Genomic DNA, 17,011 nt, shown 5'->3' on the forward strand with positions numbered 1-17,011 from the left:
TGAGAGTGCTTTGGAGAGGCAGAAAAGAGGGGGGGGGGGGGGGGGGGGGGGGGGGGGGGGGGGGGGCCTCAAATGATAAAGGCAGGGCGGAGTGCACTACGGTGGGTAAAGTCGGTGACGAGACTGGGGGAGGAGATGGGAGAGGCGATGGCGAGAGAGAGGGTGGAAGGGCGGAGAGGGGTGCTGCTGAGGGGGATCCATCGGAGAGGAAAGCTAGGGGGAGGGGCCCACCGGGGGCTCAGAGAGGCCGGTCGGCCTCTCAGAACACTGAGGGTCGGAGGAGGGATCTCAACAAGAGATCGGCCGCCATACTGGTGGGGCCGGAGGGGCCCGCTCCAAGACGGAAGAGGGCATGTCACCAATGGGAAAGTGCTGTGATAAATGCTCGTAACAGTTCTCTAACAGAACCGAATCCCCCTGAGATCTGCCAGCCTGGTGCACTTGACAGCGGCACTCAGCTCGGCGGCCCGGGCACGGTCCAACCGTCTGCCACTCACTGCCTGCTGGGTCACCCTAAGTCAGGGCTTGGTGCTCTGCTGCCTGAGGGCCTGCCCCTCTCTCTACCCCCTAGTGAGGGTCAACACGAGAATCGGGGGGGGGGACCACCGGAGGCGGTCTCCTGGACTGCCGCCGAGGGCAAGTTCTAGCTAAGTGACCCATCCGTCTGCAAATGAAGCATTGGCCTGGGAGGCCGGAATACTCCACGCGCTGCTGTATGGGGTCCCCTCAGAGGCTAGGAATAGAAACACAACGCAGTACTGACTCCGACAGGAGGGATGAAATCCCTGCTACCCTCACGAGGGCCGAGGCAACGGTGGGAGGGTACTCCTTCCTAAGGCCTGGGAAGCAAACTGTCACTGGGAAACCCAAAACGCCAGCCAATGGATCAGACGCAAGATCGAAGCCATGCTGCCACCAAGCAAAGAAGGCTTGCACCGTACGCAGTGCAAGGGGACTCAGCTGCATGACTCGGTCTGATGCCGATGACGAGTTGGACTCCACTTGGTAGTATCCGCGCCCAAGAGGGTGAATATCGGTGATCTTTGCTGGTTCGCCAATGAGACTGGCCTGAAGAAGATTCCTGAGCTGTCTGCACGCGAGGCGGCTACCAACAATTTTGCAAACCAGGGTGGAGGCCTCAAGTGAGGCAACAGTTGTGGCGAGAACTTGTAGATCCGCTTCAGAGAAGGAAATGCAAGCAACAGCAGCTTCGGTCGGGAATGACGGAGTGGCTGCCATGGAGCCCTCCTGAGGGTGAAGACCAGAATGAACCGAAGCTTGCCGAATAAACTAAAAACCCCAGAAGCCTAGAAGCATCAACCTGCACGGGAGGGGAGGGAGGAGGACAAGGAAACGAAGAGAGAAAGGAAATAGAAGGGGGGGGGCTCAGAAAAAGAAGACGGAGGGGAGGCATTGTGCAGCGAGGAGAGGGAAAGGGGGGGGGGGGGGGAGGGGGAGGCGGCAGCAGCACTAGGAAGGGGGGCGTGGGGCGGAAGAGCTAAGACGGGGGGGGGAGGAGAGGGCGGGGGCACACAGCAAGGCGCAGGCGACACCGGCGAAAGGGGGGGGGTGGAGCTCAGAGCGTGTGCACGATGCCATGGCACTACGTATTATCATGTTTAGGCGCAGAAATGTTCCTCATCGTAAAATATGCTCAGTGCAGCACTCACGAGCGTCGTAAGTGGAAGAGTTACTCTTCAACTTTTTCAGGTAAAGTGATATGCTGTGGAGTGCACGGCATTGGATCTTCAAAATTCACCAAAAAAAAAAAATCATTTTTTTAACTCTCAGAAAAGAAAAAAAAACCTTCAAATTTTGTTCCATGACAAATTATTAAGTACCATATTACATGGGGATATAGAATAAGGAATTCGTAAGGAAGGATTATGATTTTTTTAATAAAAAGGTTCATATCATATGAGAGGTATATGGATGCATGAACTTAGGATAATAAGGCCAATTAACTTTAGACTAATAAAGACTGTTTGGGGGCACAACAAAACGAGCCAAACACATGAAAAGGGACTCTTTAGGAACAATTTTTAGATAAAAGAAGATTTCTACCTAGTGGGGACACCACTTTGGAAGAGAGAGGAGGATTTACTTAGATACTACATGCCATGCTAAGGGCGAAATTGCATCATGTGCATCTTCTTGTTTTTAGATCACAAAGATTTTACTCCATGCATTCATGTACCTACATACTGTTACGTGCCTAATATAAATTGTCACATAGGACATCATTGGGTAGTCGAGAATTTGGCTACATTTTTGGTAACACTTGTTTTGCCAAAGACATAAGAGATTGTTTATCTGCTATAGTAAAATACTCCATTGCAGGTTTCCAATAGGACTGTCTCCTCGAGCAGCTGCGCCGCCGTCCTCTGAGCAGCCAACAAGAGCGTTTCCTGGTGAGCTATCGACTGATCAATCTCTCCAAGGTACTCTCAAACCCGTTTGTGTAGAATCTATGCATAAGTACAAGTTAACTCTCTCTCTCTCCTATGTCTACCTTGGTGTCACTTTCAGTGGCCCACGCTTTACCATGCTTCCTGCAGCACATGCCAGAGTGACGCGGGGATATGCAGCCTTGAGCTTACTTGAGCGGCAGTGCTTCCAGGCACATTTCTAGGAGCCCAGGACGAAGGGCTGCCTTTTTGACACCCTCGTCATACCAGCCTTGATGTATGGAGCAGCTTTCTGGGGGCCAGATTTATCCGACGAGGATTGGCAGTGAGTTGAGAGGCCCCAGGTCATGATGTTCTCCCGTATGATCTGCAGCAAACCATCAGTCCCACACCAGATTATACAGGCAGAGTTTGCTGCAGCCCCGATGGTAGTGGAGGCACTCTTCCGAACAGTCACATACCTCCATCGCATCAGTCACATGGATAGCCTCTACACACATTGCACATGGATCACATTGCCGCAGCAATGAGAGGCCAGCATTCTTTTTTTGGCCTTATATGGCTCCTATGTAAGTCCATGCCTAAAAGTCATTTCCCCCAGCATATGCTTAAAACTAATGCACTCTTGACTAGACAATCTCCCATATTCCAAGCTTGTACTCCAGTAATCTAAACTCAGGCACGGGTGTAGACCCCAGCATGCCTCTCCATGGGTATTGACCCCAGTGTGTGAATCTAGTCAATCCACAGGTGTGAATCCCAGCATGGATAACCATCAAGCCTCTATGAGCATTTTCTCCAAGCCATGGATCTCAAGGATTATGTCTAAGCTAGTGACATTGAAAGGCAATATCTACATTTATTTGTAGAACATCATTCACACACATTGTTAGCTAAAAGCTTCTTCCTGTAAAATGTGGTTAGCTATTTCACTTAGCTCTTAGAATGTGGGTTGTGGTCTGCAAACACAGATCAGAGCCCTAGTTCAGCAAGTTCTACAAGTTAACTGGAAGCTGAGAAAGAACGTTGTCTCATTTTAAGAGCCAAAAAGAGGCAAGCTAGGATTGTTACTGCATTGTTGATCATAAAAATTCCTCTTTGTTTACTTCCTTATTAAGGTAAAATTGTGCTTGCCTTTCGAGAAGAACTCACCCAAATAAACATGTGCGTGCTACAGCACAGTAGACATGCATACACAAGTTTCGATAAACTAACTACACTTGATGGCGGCAATCTGTCACTTGCCCCCTGAGTTTCAATCATAAATGCAGCATTTTTAAGAATGCTTCCCATTGTGAAGATTAAAGGGAAAAAAATTAGGGTCATACCTGCCCATATTTGTTCCAACCCCAGCAAAAGATCTTTCCTGTGTCTAGAGGGCCCACACAAAATCACATAGTTAGTGTGCCTTTGCCAAAGACACTGGAAACTAATATGAACTCATAAGGTTAATCAAGAAGACGACCCTTTGGTTGTAACATAAAGAATTTAAATTAGAGTGTCCAGATCTCACTCACCTGTGCAAATGGCACTATGACGAGCGCCACAGGACACAGACACTGCACACAGATTTTCAAGAACAGAAGCCTCCAAAAGTCGTGGGATCATCTGTGCAACCAGTAAAAGTAAAAAGACTGATTGGATTCGAACATTACACAACATCATAGAATTTTGCGAGCTGCATGTCAAAGTTCAAGACCTTGAATTGAAAGAGCACAGTTACACCTTTAAAAGAGAGACAGTTTGAGTTTGATAATGAAATAGGTACCTCAGCTTGATCTCCCCCTGTTCCAAGCTGACCAAATTGATTGCCACCAAAAGAGTACACTTCTCCAGATTCAGTGATACAGACTGTGTGCCACAAGCCTGCCGCTACCACTTTTACTGGCAACCCTCCTAATGAAGACACATAACAAGGACTCACCTCATCATCTGTACTACCCTGACCACACTGCAAAACCGCAACATTGCCGTGTACGGATCATGAGCATTTTATGGCAACAAAAACCAGCAGAGAAAAATGCCAGCCTTGAAACGAATGGCCAAAAGCAGAGGCAGAAATGTGTGGTTTAAGAAGAAAACCAGTAACCGGTGAAAAGTCCAGGTTCGACTCCTGACAATACTGAAACATCTCCCTAGGGGAAACATGAGAATCGTAAAACCTCACTGATTATTTTCAAAGATTTGTACCCTTAGCTAATGGCATCCTAAAGAGGTGCCATGAACACAAATAGCAAAAGCAATCGACCATAAGCTATCGATCTACTACAAAAAGTAGCCACACTTCTTGTGAACCACTTCCCAACCTAGCACAGAGTCCTAAATAACCACCCAACCTCTACCAATGAAAGATTAGTGAATTGGCATGCCAATACCTGACCTTCAACAGCAGTTTGTTAAAAACCGCATCAATGCCACAGTGTCCAAGGCCGAAACTTCAAAATCTTCAAAATCTATCCTTGCACAACAAAGAACCTCGTAGCTTTGAACATTCACAGTATCTATTCAATGTGATAAGACTAATAAGATTTCTCATACGACCACCTTGGATCCAAACCAGTGAGACAAAGTGTTACCATTTCTTCATTTGCTGCAAATTTTGGATCAGAACACATACATGAAGGAAATGCAAAATTCAGAAGGGGCAAGTCAGTAGGGATTAGAGAACTTCCAAGGAGAAAATCACAGCAGCAGCCTGAGATGAACCTGGAGGCGTTGTAGAAATCTCAGCACCATTGTGCCCCTCTTCAGGCCTAGGTCATATCAGGTTCTGCTGCTGCGTCTGCAGGATACCTGCTAAGAACATTATTATTGTCACTGCTCCAGAGAGCTAAGAGGTCAAAGAGATTTAAGTATGAAACACGTGTTGGCCTAGTATATTGTTTAGAATCTGTAAGCAAGATTGTGTGTGAACTGAGAGTGAGAATGTAACAAAACCTGACCTTGGCCGAAACGCCTCTAGAAGTCATGACCCTCAAGAGGAAAAAACCATCAAACAAAAGAAGAGACTCAGGTATAATACTAAAATGGCCCAGTCACCTTATCACACTTTTCTCCCTGGAAAGCACATGGTATCTTTACAGTTGAGCAGAAATTGACTCCTACATGACTAAAATCAATTGTGCCATGGATAATAACTGAGATCTCACTTTATCTGAACTTTACTTGGTCATCTCCACTTTTTATAACCTATTCTGAAAAAGATCGGTGAATGCAAGGTCTCCACTACCCCTTTGAGCAACAAAAAAATGTATAAAACTGAGACATATCCACTTTCTTGCTCATTGCCTAACAATGTTTTTACCCATAACACTGATAACCTTAGGAGGTTTCTAATGGACAAATAGAATCATCGTGATGCAAGAGTTTGGATACTACTTGTGACATGAAAGGGGTTTGCATACTGATTAATTCTTTTCTTCCAATAGTGTTGTATCCTAAATCAAAACACAAAGATTTAAAACAAAGAAAGGAACAAGTATGATGCTCACCTGTCCATACAATCCCCATCCAAAAGTCAGTAATGCTCCAGCATCTGTAAAATAAAGTAGGTGCTGTAAAAGTGTATCTGGTATTATGTTGCTGCAATCAAAATTGGCATTCAAACACCAATACAAAGCTTTAACTCTATTTGATCGATACTGATTGGAAGGAAGGTTCTGACATATTATATAGTGACACTTCCTTTTTACTTCCACTGTGTTTGATATGAGTAAGCTGAGACATCAAGCATGGACACTTATCAAGCCTGGTGCAGGCTGAAAAAATATATATAAATTGCACGTCTCATAATTTAGGCGTGGCCATGTAATGCCCCACAGCAAAGAGAGTAGTAAGGAGACACAGACAATACAAAGAAATGAGATACTACTAAATCATGGCAATAAGACCAACTGTAACATGCAATTGGTATGATTGTGTACGACATAGCATGTTACATACCTAGTGATAATCCTCGAGATTAGTGGATTAATCTAGCAAGGTTAGGGTGGCCCTGGGATTAGGAGAAAGCAAGCTAATGCGGGTGGCTAAGCTTATTATTAATAAATCCATGTATATTGGGGCTATTTATGACAAGATGGCTATTTATAGCAGCAGTGTGCACTATATAAGTGAAACTTGGGTTATTATTGTCATAACCTCACTTTTGGGCAGAGTTCAACCAAGATTCTGGCCACGCATGTGGCAGAGCATAGTTCAGCATGCCGAAAGCCTTTATGGGGCAGACTAGCATGGATATGTGGGAGTCAGACCTTAGCCCTTGGCTCCAGGGTGGTTTGAAGCATAGAACCTTCAGTTGGGAGGTGAGCTAGACTGCATTCCACTTAGGGGGTTTGTTGTAATCACTTTTGTTTAGTGTTTGTGGGGTTGTAACACTTGGTATCAAAGCAACCTAACGCGGAAGGTATCGCAATGCACCGAAGAAGGTTTGAGTAAGCTTTTCCCTTTTGCTTTCCATGGATTCACAAGAACCAAGTATTCTCTACATTTTTGTGCTAAGGTTGATTCGATGCATACTCGTTGAAGGTGCTTTTTAGGGTTTTTCTGACAATTTTGGGTACATGGATTCTGAGAGAAAATGATATGAAATGAAATGAAATGATATATTAACGTCTTCATAAGGCCAAAATGACCTATGAGACCAAAAAGGTTACAACAATTGGTGGATCTGATACAATGTCTGTGTAAGAAAAGCTAAAAACAACTAAACAACTAACTAAAACTGAAACAACTATGAGGAAAAGTAAGGTACTAGGAGCCACCAAGTGAACTAGGAGCAGGATTAGACTGATAGTGGGTGGCATAGATAGAGAAGAATTGAGTTTGGGGTACGGTTGGTTTTGCACTTCAAATTTTGTTGTACCAATGTCAGAGCTGCGCGACTTGGGTAAACCGGTGCGGCGCGGCTTGGGCGTATCTAACTCGGTACATTAGGCAGGTTCGGAGGTGCTAACGGTGGATAACATCTGGAAGGAAAACTCCAGCAACAAAGGTAAGCATCATATACATCACTATCCAAAGATGTCTCTCATCGGTCGATGACGGATATCCTCAATGTCCTCCATGGTGAGTACTCTGACTGGACGTCTCCCATGCCGTGCTAGTAGATCCTCTGTTGTAGTCTCCGCCGGTGTCAAGATGGGCCTCTCATCTTGGGGCGCTTGGACCGCCCCAGCTCTATAGCCCGATCAATCACTGTACCTCTGGTGCGGCTATACTCTAGGGCTAGTTGCAATGCCTGCTAGCCTAACTGCTCAATCTCTGGTCGAAAGAAGCCTGTAATCTGCCTCTGTAGGTGTCTCTCTCTCTCTGATCCCCTCCCTCTCAAGAGACCCTCTCTATGTCTACGCAGCTCCAGCAAGTATAATCCAAGGCATCTCTGATCCTGGTATCTCATGACTCTAGAACGTGGTCGGAAACCCTCTCTGGACGTGATCGAGTGAGTGCCTCTACTGCCAATGGGGGGGCAGCCATCTCTGCACGGATAATATCATGTGGTACTACGGAGGCCTTGGCCCTAATCATCCGGGAAATCATAGAAACCAAGGGCCTCTCCATACATCTCCATCCATCAGTGCTACCGGCTCGGCTGTGGTGATCCAGTGAGGGTCCCCATATCTCCACTCCATACAGCATGGCTGAAGTGACCAAAGTGTCAAAGAGCCAAAGCTTTGTTCGAGGTTCCTGAAACTGAACCTGCGAACACATCCTCTCTAGTCTCCCCAATGCTGCATAAGCTCTGGTCAATCTGGTCTCCGCTGCTCTCCTCAAGGAAAATAGTGGGCCACTAAAAACCACACCAAGGTAAGTATATGCATCTGTATACTCCACTGTCTCTTGACCATATGTAAAGGTGGGTGCTAACCTCCTAACCCACTGTGCTATGGTGTTAAACACCATCACCTTGGTTTTACCAAGCTTAACAGACAATCCACTGTCCTGTGCAAACGTGTGCAATGCATCCAAATGACGCTGCATCCCCTCTGGAGAATCTGAGATCAGCACAATATCATCAGCATACAATAACAGCGGAATCCATGTCCCTCCTAGCTGTGCTCCTTTGTCACCCTCCCGCTCTACATAGTCCGAAACCTCATCCACATACATCCCAAATAAGGTGGGAGAAAGGAGGCAGCCCTGTTTCACCCCAATAGTGGAGTCACGAGTGAACCATCTCAGCTATACCCTGAGTAGTATGTACCTGCCCCACAACTGTCCTGTATAAAGCCATGATTCCCCAAATCAACTCTGTGGGCACTCTAATCTCATGTAGTCTGCGCATCAGTCTGGCTCTCGGTACTGTGTCCAAAGCTTTGCGGAAATCCACAAAGCAACAATAAATCCTCCTGCCATATAATCTGCCCTCCTCAATAATAGCTCTGAGTGTCAAGATATGGTCAAGAGTGGAGAAACCTCTCCTGAACCCTGCCTGCCCTGATGCACGTATGCCCTCTCTCTCTGCCCATCTACTCAACTCCTGCTCAAGAATAGATGCATATAATCTAGCCAATGTGTGACCAATCATGATGGTACGATAATTCCCAGGAAGCATGGGATCCCCTGACTTGAAGATAGGCACAATCGTGGACATATTCCAAGTCTCAGGAAAACCCTCACACATGGCTCGGTTAAACATCATAGCAATAAGCTCTGCAAGCATATCTCTGGCATGAATAAAGTGTTCTGCTACCAAACCATCATGATCATATGCTCTGCCGGTCCTCATCCTGTCAATAGCTTTCCTTACCATCTCAGCAGTAAAGAAAGCACATGTCTCTCGGCATGGCTTCGATGGGTCTGGCAGGGGCGGCTGTCCTGGTGCTGTGTACAGGGATGCTGCATACTCACCCCAAATCTCTGTGGAGGTAATGGCTGGTGATGGTGAATGCTCATGGAATAGTCTCCATGCCTCGCCTGAGTCCCGACTCATAAATAACTGATACAAATCCCTCTCTAACTGAGCAAGATAAGCCCTCTTCTTCCATCGCACTAGGTGCCGGAAGGTAATCTGTGACTGTCTGTGAGTGGTAACACCCATAAGCACCTCTCTCTGTAATCTGATCCTCATCTCTCTGTACTCATCATACCAACTGTTCTGGGGCATGTTCCCAGATCGTCTCCGTGTAGGCTGACTATGGGGATATGCCTCTGATGCTGCAGCATGAAGCGTCTCTATCAATATGTGAGTGAGCTCATCTAATGGCCGTCCCGGCTCCTCGGCACATAAGCGTCTGCATATCTCATCCGTGTACACAGTGTCAATCTCCCTCGTAAAGGTATAACGAGTGTGTGTGGAGACCTGTCCCAATGGAGCGGTGCTGAACTGAAATGTGAGAGTTAAGGACAAGATAGCATGATCCACTGCTATTCCAACCGGCCTAGTGCCTACCATAAAATCCTGAAAAGAGGGAATGAGACTAGGCTGAGCCATAACATAGTCCACTGTACTAGCACCATGCCGATGTGGAAAGCGAGTGAAACCGCCCGATGTCGGGAATCTCTGTAGGCCATTCCATGTGCAGTCCCCATGTCTATCAAATACCGCCCATACACTGTATGTTCCTCATCCTGTGAGAGTCTAGATAGGCCCATATCCCTAACATCAAGCTCCCTCAACATCTCCTCTGAGGTATCAAGTCCCCATGTCTATCAAATACCGCCCATACACTGTATGTTCCTCATCCTGTGAGAGTCTAGATAGGCCCATATCCCTAACATCAAGCTCCCTCAACATCTCCTCTGAGGTATCATAAAATATTGTCTCGTTATGGGCGGTCCTGGCATTGAAGTCCCCCAGGAGAATGATGTCACCAAGAATCGCGCATTTAGATGTGCACAGAACCCTAGCTTTTCTCTGGCTTAACTCCCAGATAGGATGCGATTTTTTACTAAGGTTTCTACCCTTGACATGTCTTGTATACGTGTAGGCAGGGGGTTGAGTTTTGGTGCCCTAAAACATGTGTGGAGAGCTGATAGTAGCCTACACACACAGACTTATGTGGGCAGCACACAGGTCATTGTGAAGAAAAGTATGAGAAGCTGGTTTCCTACAGGGCAGGGCTGCGCAACAGAGCAAACAGAGAGACTAAACCAGCGGCCAGAAGAGTCAACAGTCAGCGGAGAGAGCAACGTCCATGTTCATGTGCGCAAGTGTATGCAGGTATGGACAGGAGCTGCTGTGTGCAGCTTGCACAGGCCGCCATGAAGAGAGAAAAGCGAGTTGCTATTTTAGAGGTTGCTTCTGTAAAAAAACCAAACAAAAAAGACATGTGTGCTAGTACTTCCTAAAACTATCTGATTATAACTGCTTTTTGGGGATTCTAGGAGGGGCCTGTTTAAAAAGCATAACGGGCGTTTTTTTGGGGAAAAAAAGCTAGAGTTTGACTCCTTTGTTCAAGCGTGGGATAAAAGCGCTAGGAGGCAGATTTCGCAAACCTCGACTTGTACATGGAAGAGGGGTAAGTTTTCCTCGCCAATATTCTTAGATTTTCATGCGTAAAGTGTGTTTGTTCCTCCCGCTTTTTTGTGATTTCCATAGTCAGCATGTATTTTATTATGACATTACCATAGAAGGATCCCTTTTCTCCTTATCTATGGCAAAGATTAGCTCCCCTACTTTCTCAGCTGATCTTTTTGATCATGAGAAAGAGCAAATCAATGCTAGGGAATTCAGCCAGGATGACCAAGGGGTAACATGACCTAAGAATAATATAGGCACTTGGGTTCGGCGGTTATGGTCACGACGGGAGCACTTGTTTATTGTGGCACACCTTCTTTCAAGCATCTCTGGTGTGCAAGAGCAGACGCGGGGAAAGCAAGCATTGGCAGACATTATATTTTTATAGCAATGGGGAAGCTTGGTTTGCTTCTATAGGATATATTGTGCTTCCCTACCCCAACAAACCCTTACCTCATCCCACAAGGCGTTAATCCTTCGCCGTCATACTTTATGTAACATCACCGGTTAGGTGTGAACCTTACTGGGCACCATCGCATGAACAATAAACTCATCAACGCTTAAACATGGACCAACAACAATGCAACAAAGAGCTGAAAATTCACAACATTTATAGAGATAACGCTACAAAGATGGAGATTGCACAATACACCACCACTGGGGCCACAAACCACCCAAAACAACCCCCCCCCCTCAATACTATTGTTCACTGCAAGTAATGAATACATGTTACCCAAACAAGGGTGCGTTGGAGTTTAGGCTGCAAGGTGGACGCAAGGTGGCTTTAAATGACCACATGGGGTGCCCAAAGTTTAGGCTGCCCACACATGGCCCTTGGGCCTCGAGCACAACCCAGTGGTTGGGCGGTTCAGACTTTAATGACATCTGAATGCCCAAAGGTTATAAAACCTTTGCCCAATAGTTAAAGGGTTAAATAAAATACTTAACACTTGTTCACATGCCACAAACCATGTCAGCATATAGAGCATTCACACGGTTTCTGGGTGCGAGTCCCCTACCCGTGAACTGGACACATCATAGTAGGCAATCACGTGAAATCAATTTGAGATGCATCCACATCCATTATGAAATGGATATATCTCCTATTCCTAGGTCTTGTAAATAGCAAGTCTTCCTGAATACAAAGCTCACTCGATGAGAAGCCTAAACTAGGATCCCTCACAATGGATTCCACGTCCTAGCAAAACTATGGGTGACTCGAGGCTTGGGCTCCCATACATGACACGAGTCGTGGCCTTAGTACGGGCAACACGAAGCTCCCTAGCCTCCCGTATCTTGGCACGAAATAGAGGAGAGCCACTTGGGTAGTCAAATGGTTACATCCCCCCGACTTCTAAATAGTTATCCCAACTGCAAAGCCTCCAAATATGGGCCATCCTTAGATACGATGTGCCCCAAGTAGTGAATCTCTAAAAGGAAAAATCCACTCTTCTTCATATTCATGAAGAGCTTATACTTACGAAGCTCTTCAAACACTATAGCCAGATGTTGGCGGTGTTCCTTCTCATTCTTGCTTAACACTAGTTTGGTAACATGACCAAGTTATCTATGATGAATTTTCACATGCTATCTTTTGTTGTTCCATCAACTCTTGAAGGAAAATGTTAGTGCTTTGCGGAAGCGTTTCTTCTTTGGTTCTATCTTCAAGCACACTTTCTTCTGCAGTGGTGTCTTGATGGACACTTTCTTCTACGGTGTTGCCTTCTTTAAAGCTTCTTTCTTCTTCTCCTGACATGGTGAATGACTGGGTGGCTTGTCCTGACCTTAGTTCTACCATTCACGGAATGCTCTCTCTGTAGTCTGTAGTCTGTAGGTACATATGATTTGTGTAACGCACTGCAAGACCTTCTGTATACCTTTATGTTAGTGAGCATGAAGCAATCCACTTTAATCTTTAGATAGATTTGAAGAGAGAGAGAATGTAGAGACAACACCAAATTGGGTCCCAAATTCCCAATCTACCCACTTAAGGGACCCTCCCACAAATCAAGAGTATTTTCTTTATTGCTTTGGATAACTTCTTTTACAATGCAAAAAACTTACTAAAGATGATTGACGAAAGATTGCCAAACGCAAGAACGACATAGACCAAATGTGTGCTGGACCATCAACAAAAGACAACCATGAAGCCACTTAGGAGAGTCTTATGCTAAGGGAGATGCAACATTGAAGGCCAAATGCTGAAGATAGCTTCGGACTGCCTTGGACTGTAGCACAAAGAGTGCTTGGCTGAATTGATGTATGCACAAGACCAAAGTCTCAAGCACACATACGTCTGCAATGTTTCACTGCTGTGAATAATGAGATGATTTATGCTTGGGACTGAGGGGATGCTTATATGTGCTGTTCGTCAGGTTTGCTGCTGTCCGCCTGCTCAATTATAGTCACAACTGCTGAAATAAGTATTAACTGCTGCTTTTCCCACCTTCGCTTCACGTGTGGACTGGCTGTCCTGGTGACTGTTCATAATACTGGCCGACAGGCCCCTTGTGGACTGCCATGACTGGCTGACATGATTGCACATGCTACCCTAGGTTGGCCTCCTTTGGTGGTCTTTAGGCTGCCACGTGCAAGGCACCTAGGATGGCCCTTGGGCTGGCCTAAATCCTTTCTAGCCTATGCTTATATAATTACTATACACCTGTGCTAAGATGACCTATATGAACCGGCTATTCTCCAAGTGGGCTAAGTGACACCTAAGGCTTGGAAGGACCTATGTAGCTCGTGCCTAGGGGCTCACAATGGGATCACGGCGTACGACAAATAAACCTAAAAAGGGTACAAGTATGGCAATGATGACAAGCCTCCGTGCATGGGTGCATGTGACACCAACAGACTAAGTTAGCAGGCTGGCAAGTTAGAACTGCCCTGACCTATCCACTCTCCAGAAAAACTCTCTTGTTTTTTACAGTTTATTTGTAAAGTTCCACCAAAAATACTGGCATTCCTGGGGTGCAAAATCATTGACAAGTTTCAAAAGTTGAAAAATGTAGGCTTGTTCGGGTCAGAACACATACTGGGACCTTTCTAGAAGAAGCACTCAACATAAGATGAGTAGATTTGCAGTTTCTGGCTTCTATCCAATCGAAAACTAGCTGGACATAAGCCCTAAGGTCCAGAACTCTTAGCTTGACAATCAGGCCACCTAATACATCAGCCAGTCAAAACAGCTTTTATTACCTGTGAGAGCTGCACTGTGTCGTCCCCCACATGCAACAGCTTTTATGCGGGCCCCTGGAATCTTTGGTAGGAGTGCACCATCCACATTTTTGATACCCTTGCTTGTACTAGCATGTGCATCTTGCCAATACGAAGAACCAGAGCCAAAACAAGGAACAGGATGTGGTGATGAAACGGTTCTGATCCGAGAGCCTAAGCCCAATTGACCTTCACCTCCATAGCCCCAGCCCCACACCTGGCCAGTATCTACAGGAATAATTAGCTTATTTTAAGACCTCTGCAGGAAATCATGGAAAGCTTGCAACTAGAAAACAAGACAAACTTGAGCTAAAGTTAACCAATACAGGCTCATGAACAGTACAGAACGAGTTGGAGGGCATTCAGCACAAGTCTCTTCATGCTTAAGTCTCTTCATGCTTGCTCACTTACCAGAAAGGGCTAAAGTATGCCGGCCACCAGCAGCAACTGACACAATTTGCACTCCTGCATGCAGTGTAACAAGGCATGGTGGAGCAGAGACGTTCTCATCACTACCCATGGTTGAGCTTTCAGATGAAGTGGTTTGTTCCACTGCTAGCCGCCTTTTCTTTGTCCCCTCTTCACATGCTTTCTCAATCCCAGGAAGTGCCGCAGTGCTGGGAACCTTTAGTGTCTTACTGCTTTGTGCCTTTGGTGATGGTAGGCCTCCCTGCAACTTATCCATAGGAGTAGAAACTTTTCCTTTGATTGCACTGCTACCTTTATTTTTCAAGGTTGTTTCCATTGAAGGGACCAGTGCAGATTCGGGGGGGTCAATCGAATCAGTCAGGTTCAGCCGAACCCTTGGGAACAGCCCTTCGGTACCTCCATCCTTTTCCTCCGCATGAGCCTCATAAAGATCTTTATCAGCACCACTTACCAATGCCCTGTGGTTTTGATCAACATTAACTCTGTTCATTGGGACGCACTCTCTCCAACCCCAGGTGTAAACCTCCCCCCTATCTGCCAAAAGGGGAATCATCTTTTCTCAGAATAAGAGCATCAAAGGTTCATCTTAGATAAAGGCAGGCCTTGCGAGATTGCATACCTGTCACAACAACACAATGCGCCCAGCCAGCTGCTGCTTGAATAATGGGACTATCAGATGGTAAGGGAAAAGGCTCTGGTCTTTCCTGCAAAACAAGCTAAACAAGCATGATTATCATCATGATAGAGAGTTGTTGATCTAGAAATAACCACAAAGTAGTATTACTGGATAAAAACCTCATGTTTTCCCGCAGTAACGTAGCTCTGTCCGAGGTCACCCGTTGATCCCCAGGTATTCACCTTACCAGAATCTGCAAGAAAAGCAAGGAGAGATCACAGGACACTAAGTCCTTGTAAGTCCACATTCCTAAAGCATTTCTTCTTGTGGTTACTTTCCTGAGCAACTCTCGATGCATCTTAAAACAATAGACGGAAACAGAGAGGTTGCCAATGTAGCTCCCGCACGGGTCGCCAGAAAAGAAGCACACACAGGTGAAAAAGAGTTAGGGTTAAGGATCGCTCACCTGAAATGGCCAGCGCGAAGCCGCACCCGCCGCTGCAGACGGCCTTCCAACCTTCTTCAAGTAAAGGAGGAGGAGCCGGCGTGGGGTGGAGCAGCGGGAGGCGCTGAGGGGAAGAAGCGGGCAAATACCCCCACATCAAAACCCTAATTCGGCTCTCTACCCCCTCCTGCTGCGGCATAGAAACCCTAATTTTCTTCTCCATCTCCTGCTCCTGCTGCACCGAGACCCTAACTCGCTTCTCCACCTGAAGTTTCTTTGACTCTTCATTCGCCGGCATCTTGCTAACCGCGAAATCAAGCGCGCTTTCTCTCTCAATCTCAGACGATCCAAAACCCTAAACCTAGCCCTAGCCGTAGCAGTTGGTTTCTAGATGTTTCCTAATTCTACTCCCTCGCCTCTCTGAGCTCCCCTTTCGTCCACGTGGCATTTTCTGATCGGCTGATTTCGCTGAGATTTACGGCCTGCCGCGTGGCACTCTGAGATCCTTCTTTTGTTGAGAGCCTTGAATTTGCAGGAGGGGGTCCCACATCCTCTTTGCGAACCAAAGCGTGCCACGAGCCCCTTTCTAATATGTTACTTACTTATGGCTTAAGGCTTTCCTTGCCACTTGGTTCTCGTGTGCACCTTCTTGCTTGTAGACGGACAAATAGATTTTTTGGCCCATTACACATCTGCCCATGCTGATGTGGTGGGGGTATCCACCGCCCATAATTCATGGGCAGGCAATCTCCCTATGTGTAACGGGCCTTTTGTGCTTGCTAAAATAGCTCACCCTTTGCACTCTGATGCTTGCAATCCCAAGGGTTTCTGCAAGAGACCCTAGGGTTTTTGCGAGAGAGAGAGAGAGAGAGAGAGGCGTATGTGTCTTAGCGCCCCTCCTCGATGTCCCTTCTCCTCCTCACTCAATACTTCAGCCTTGGCTGTCCACATATATGACTTCAATAAAACAAAGTCAACCTTATTCAACCATGGTAGGTGTGGGGAGGGAGGGGACGAAGATGGCACCACATAGGTGCAAAGAAAGCATCACGCATAAGTAGGGCATAAAGAGAGAGAGAGAGAGAGAGAGAGAGAGAGAGGGGGGGGGAGAGAGAGAGATGAGAATTACATGGTTGGGAAAAGATTTTTCACAAGTTTAAAATTCATCAATGTTTTTGTGCTCATTATTTTTAAAGTGTCAAGTAAAGCTCTCACTGCAAGGTTACAATTCTTCAAGACAAAAGTACCCATTAGTTTGTATAGGCTTAATGTGTTTTATCCATCCATTTACCTTAAACAAAGCATGATGTTTAAAGTTCAATAATGTTTTAAATTCATTAATGTTTTTGTGGTCTTTATTTTTAAAGTGTCAAATGAAGCTCTCACTGAAAGGTTACAATTCTTCAAGACAAAAGTACCCATTAGTTAGTGTAGAC

At 46.0% G+C, this 17,011-nt stretch overlaps 1 protein-coding gene across 7 annotated transcripts in view; it reads right to left on the reverse strand.

Moving 5' to 3' along the window:
• The window catches only part of LOC147640536 (Regulator of chromosome condensation (RCC1) family protein), a 48,013-nt gene extending 31,951 nt beyond the window's left edge, over positions 1-16,062 (reverse strand). The window contains exons 1-11 of one of the 7 annotated variants that reach the window (XM_086812691.1): positions 15,597-16,062; positions 15,310-15,383; positions 15,134-15,230; positions 14,497-15,048; positions 14,068-14,313; positions 5,900-5,943; positions 4,177-4,359; positions 3,926-4,016; positions 3,737-3,780; positions 3,561-3,656; positions 3,323-3,367 (exon numbers count right to left, since the gene is read on the reverse strand). In XM_086812691.1, the coding sequence (XP_086668817.1) occupies positions 3,338-3,367; positions 3,561-3,656; positions 3,737-3,780; positions 3,926-4,016; positions 4,177-4,359; positions 5,900-5,943; positions 14,068-14,313; positions 14,497-15,048; positions 15,134-15,230; positions 15,310-15,383; positions 15,597-15,873 (1,734 nt within the window). In that variant the 5' untranslated portion in view covers positions 15,874-16,062 and the 3' untranslated portion in view covers positions 3,323-3,337. Of the gene's footprint in view, positions 1-3,322; positions 3,368-3,560; positions 3,657-3,736; positions 3,781-3,925; positions 4,017-4,176; positions 4,360-5,899; positions 5,944-14,067; positions 14,314-14,496; positions 15,049-15,133; positions 15,231-15,309; positions 15,384-15,596 lie in introns of those variants that run through there. The other 6 variants (XM_086812684.1, XM_086812677.1, XM_086812720.1 and 3 more) reach the window with 6 other exon arrangements.
• Positions 16,063-17,011: the final 949 nt, after the last annotated feature.

The sequence above is a fragment of the Cibotium barometz genome, chromosome 2, assembly GCF_041138505.1.
Source record: "Cibotium barometz isolate CiBa-2024 chromosome 2, ASM4113850v1, whole genome shotgun sequence".
Classification (NCBI taxonomy): Eukaryota; Viridiplantae; Streptophyta; class Polypodiopsida; order Cyatheales; family Cibotiaceae; genus Cibotium; species Cibotium barometz.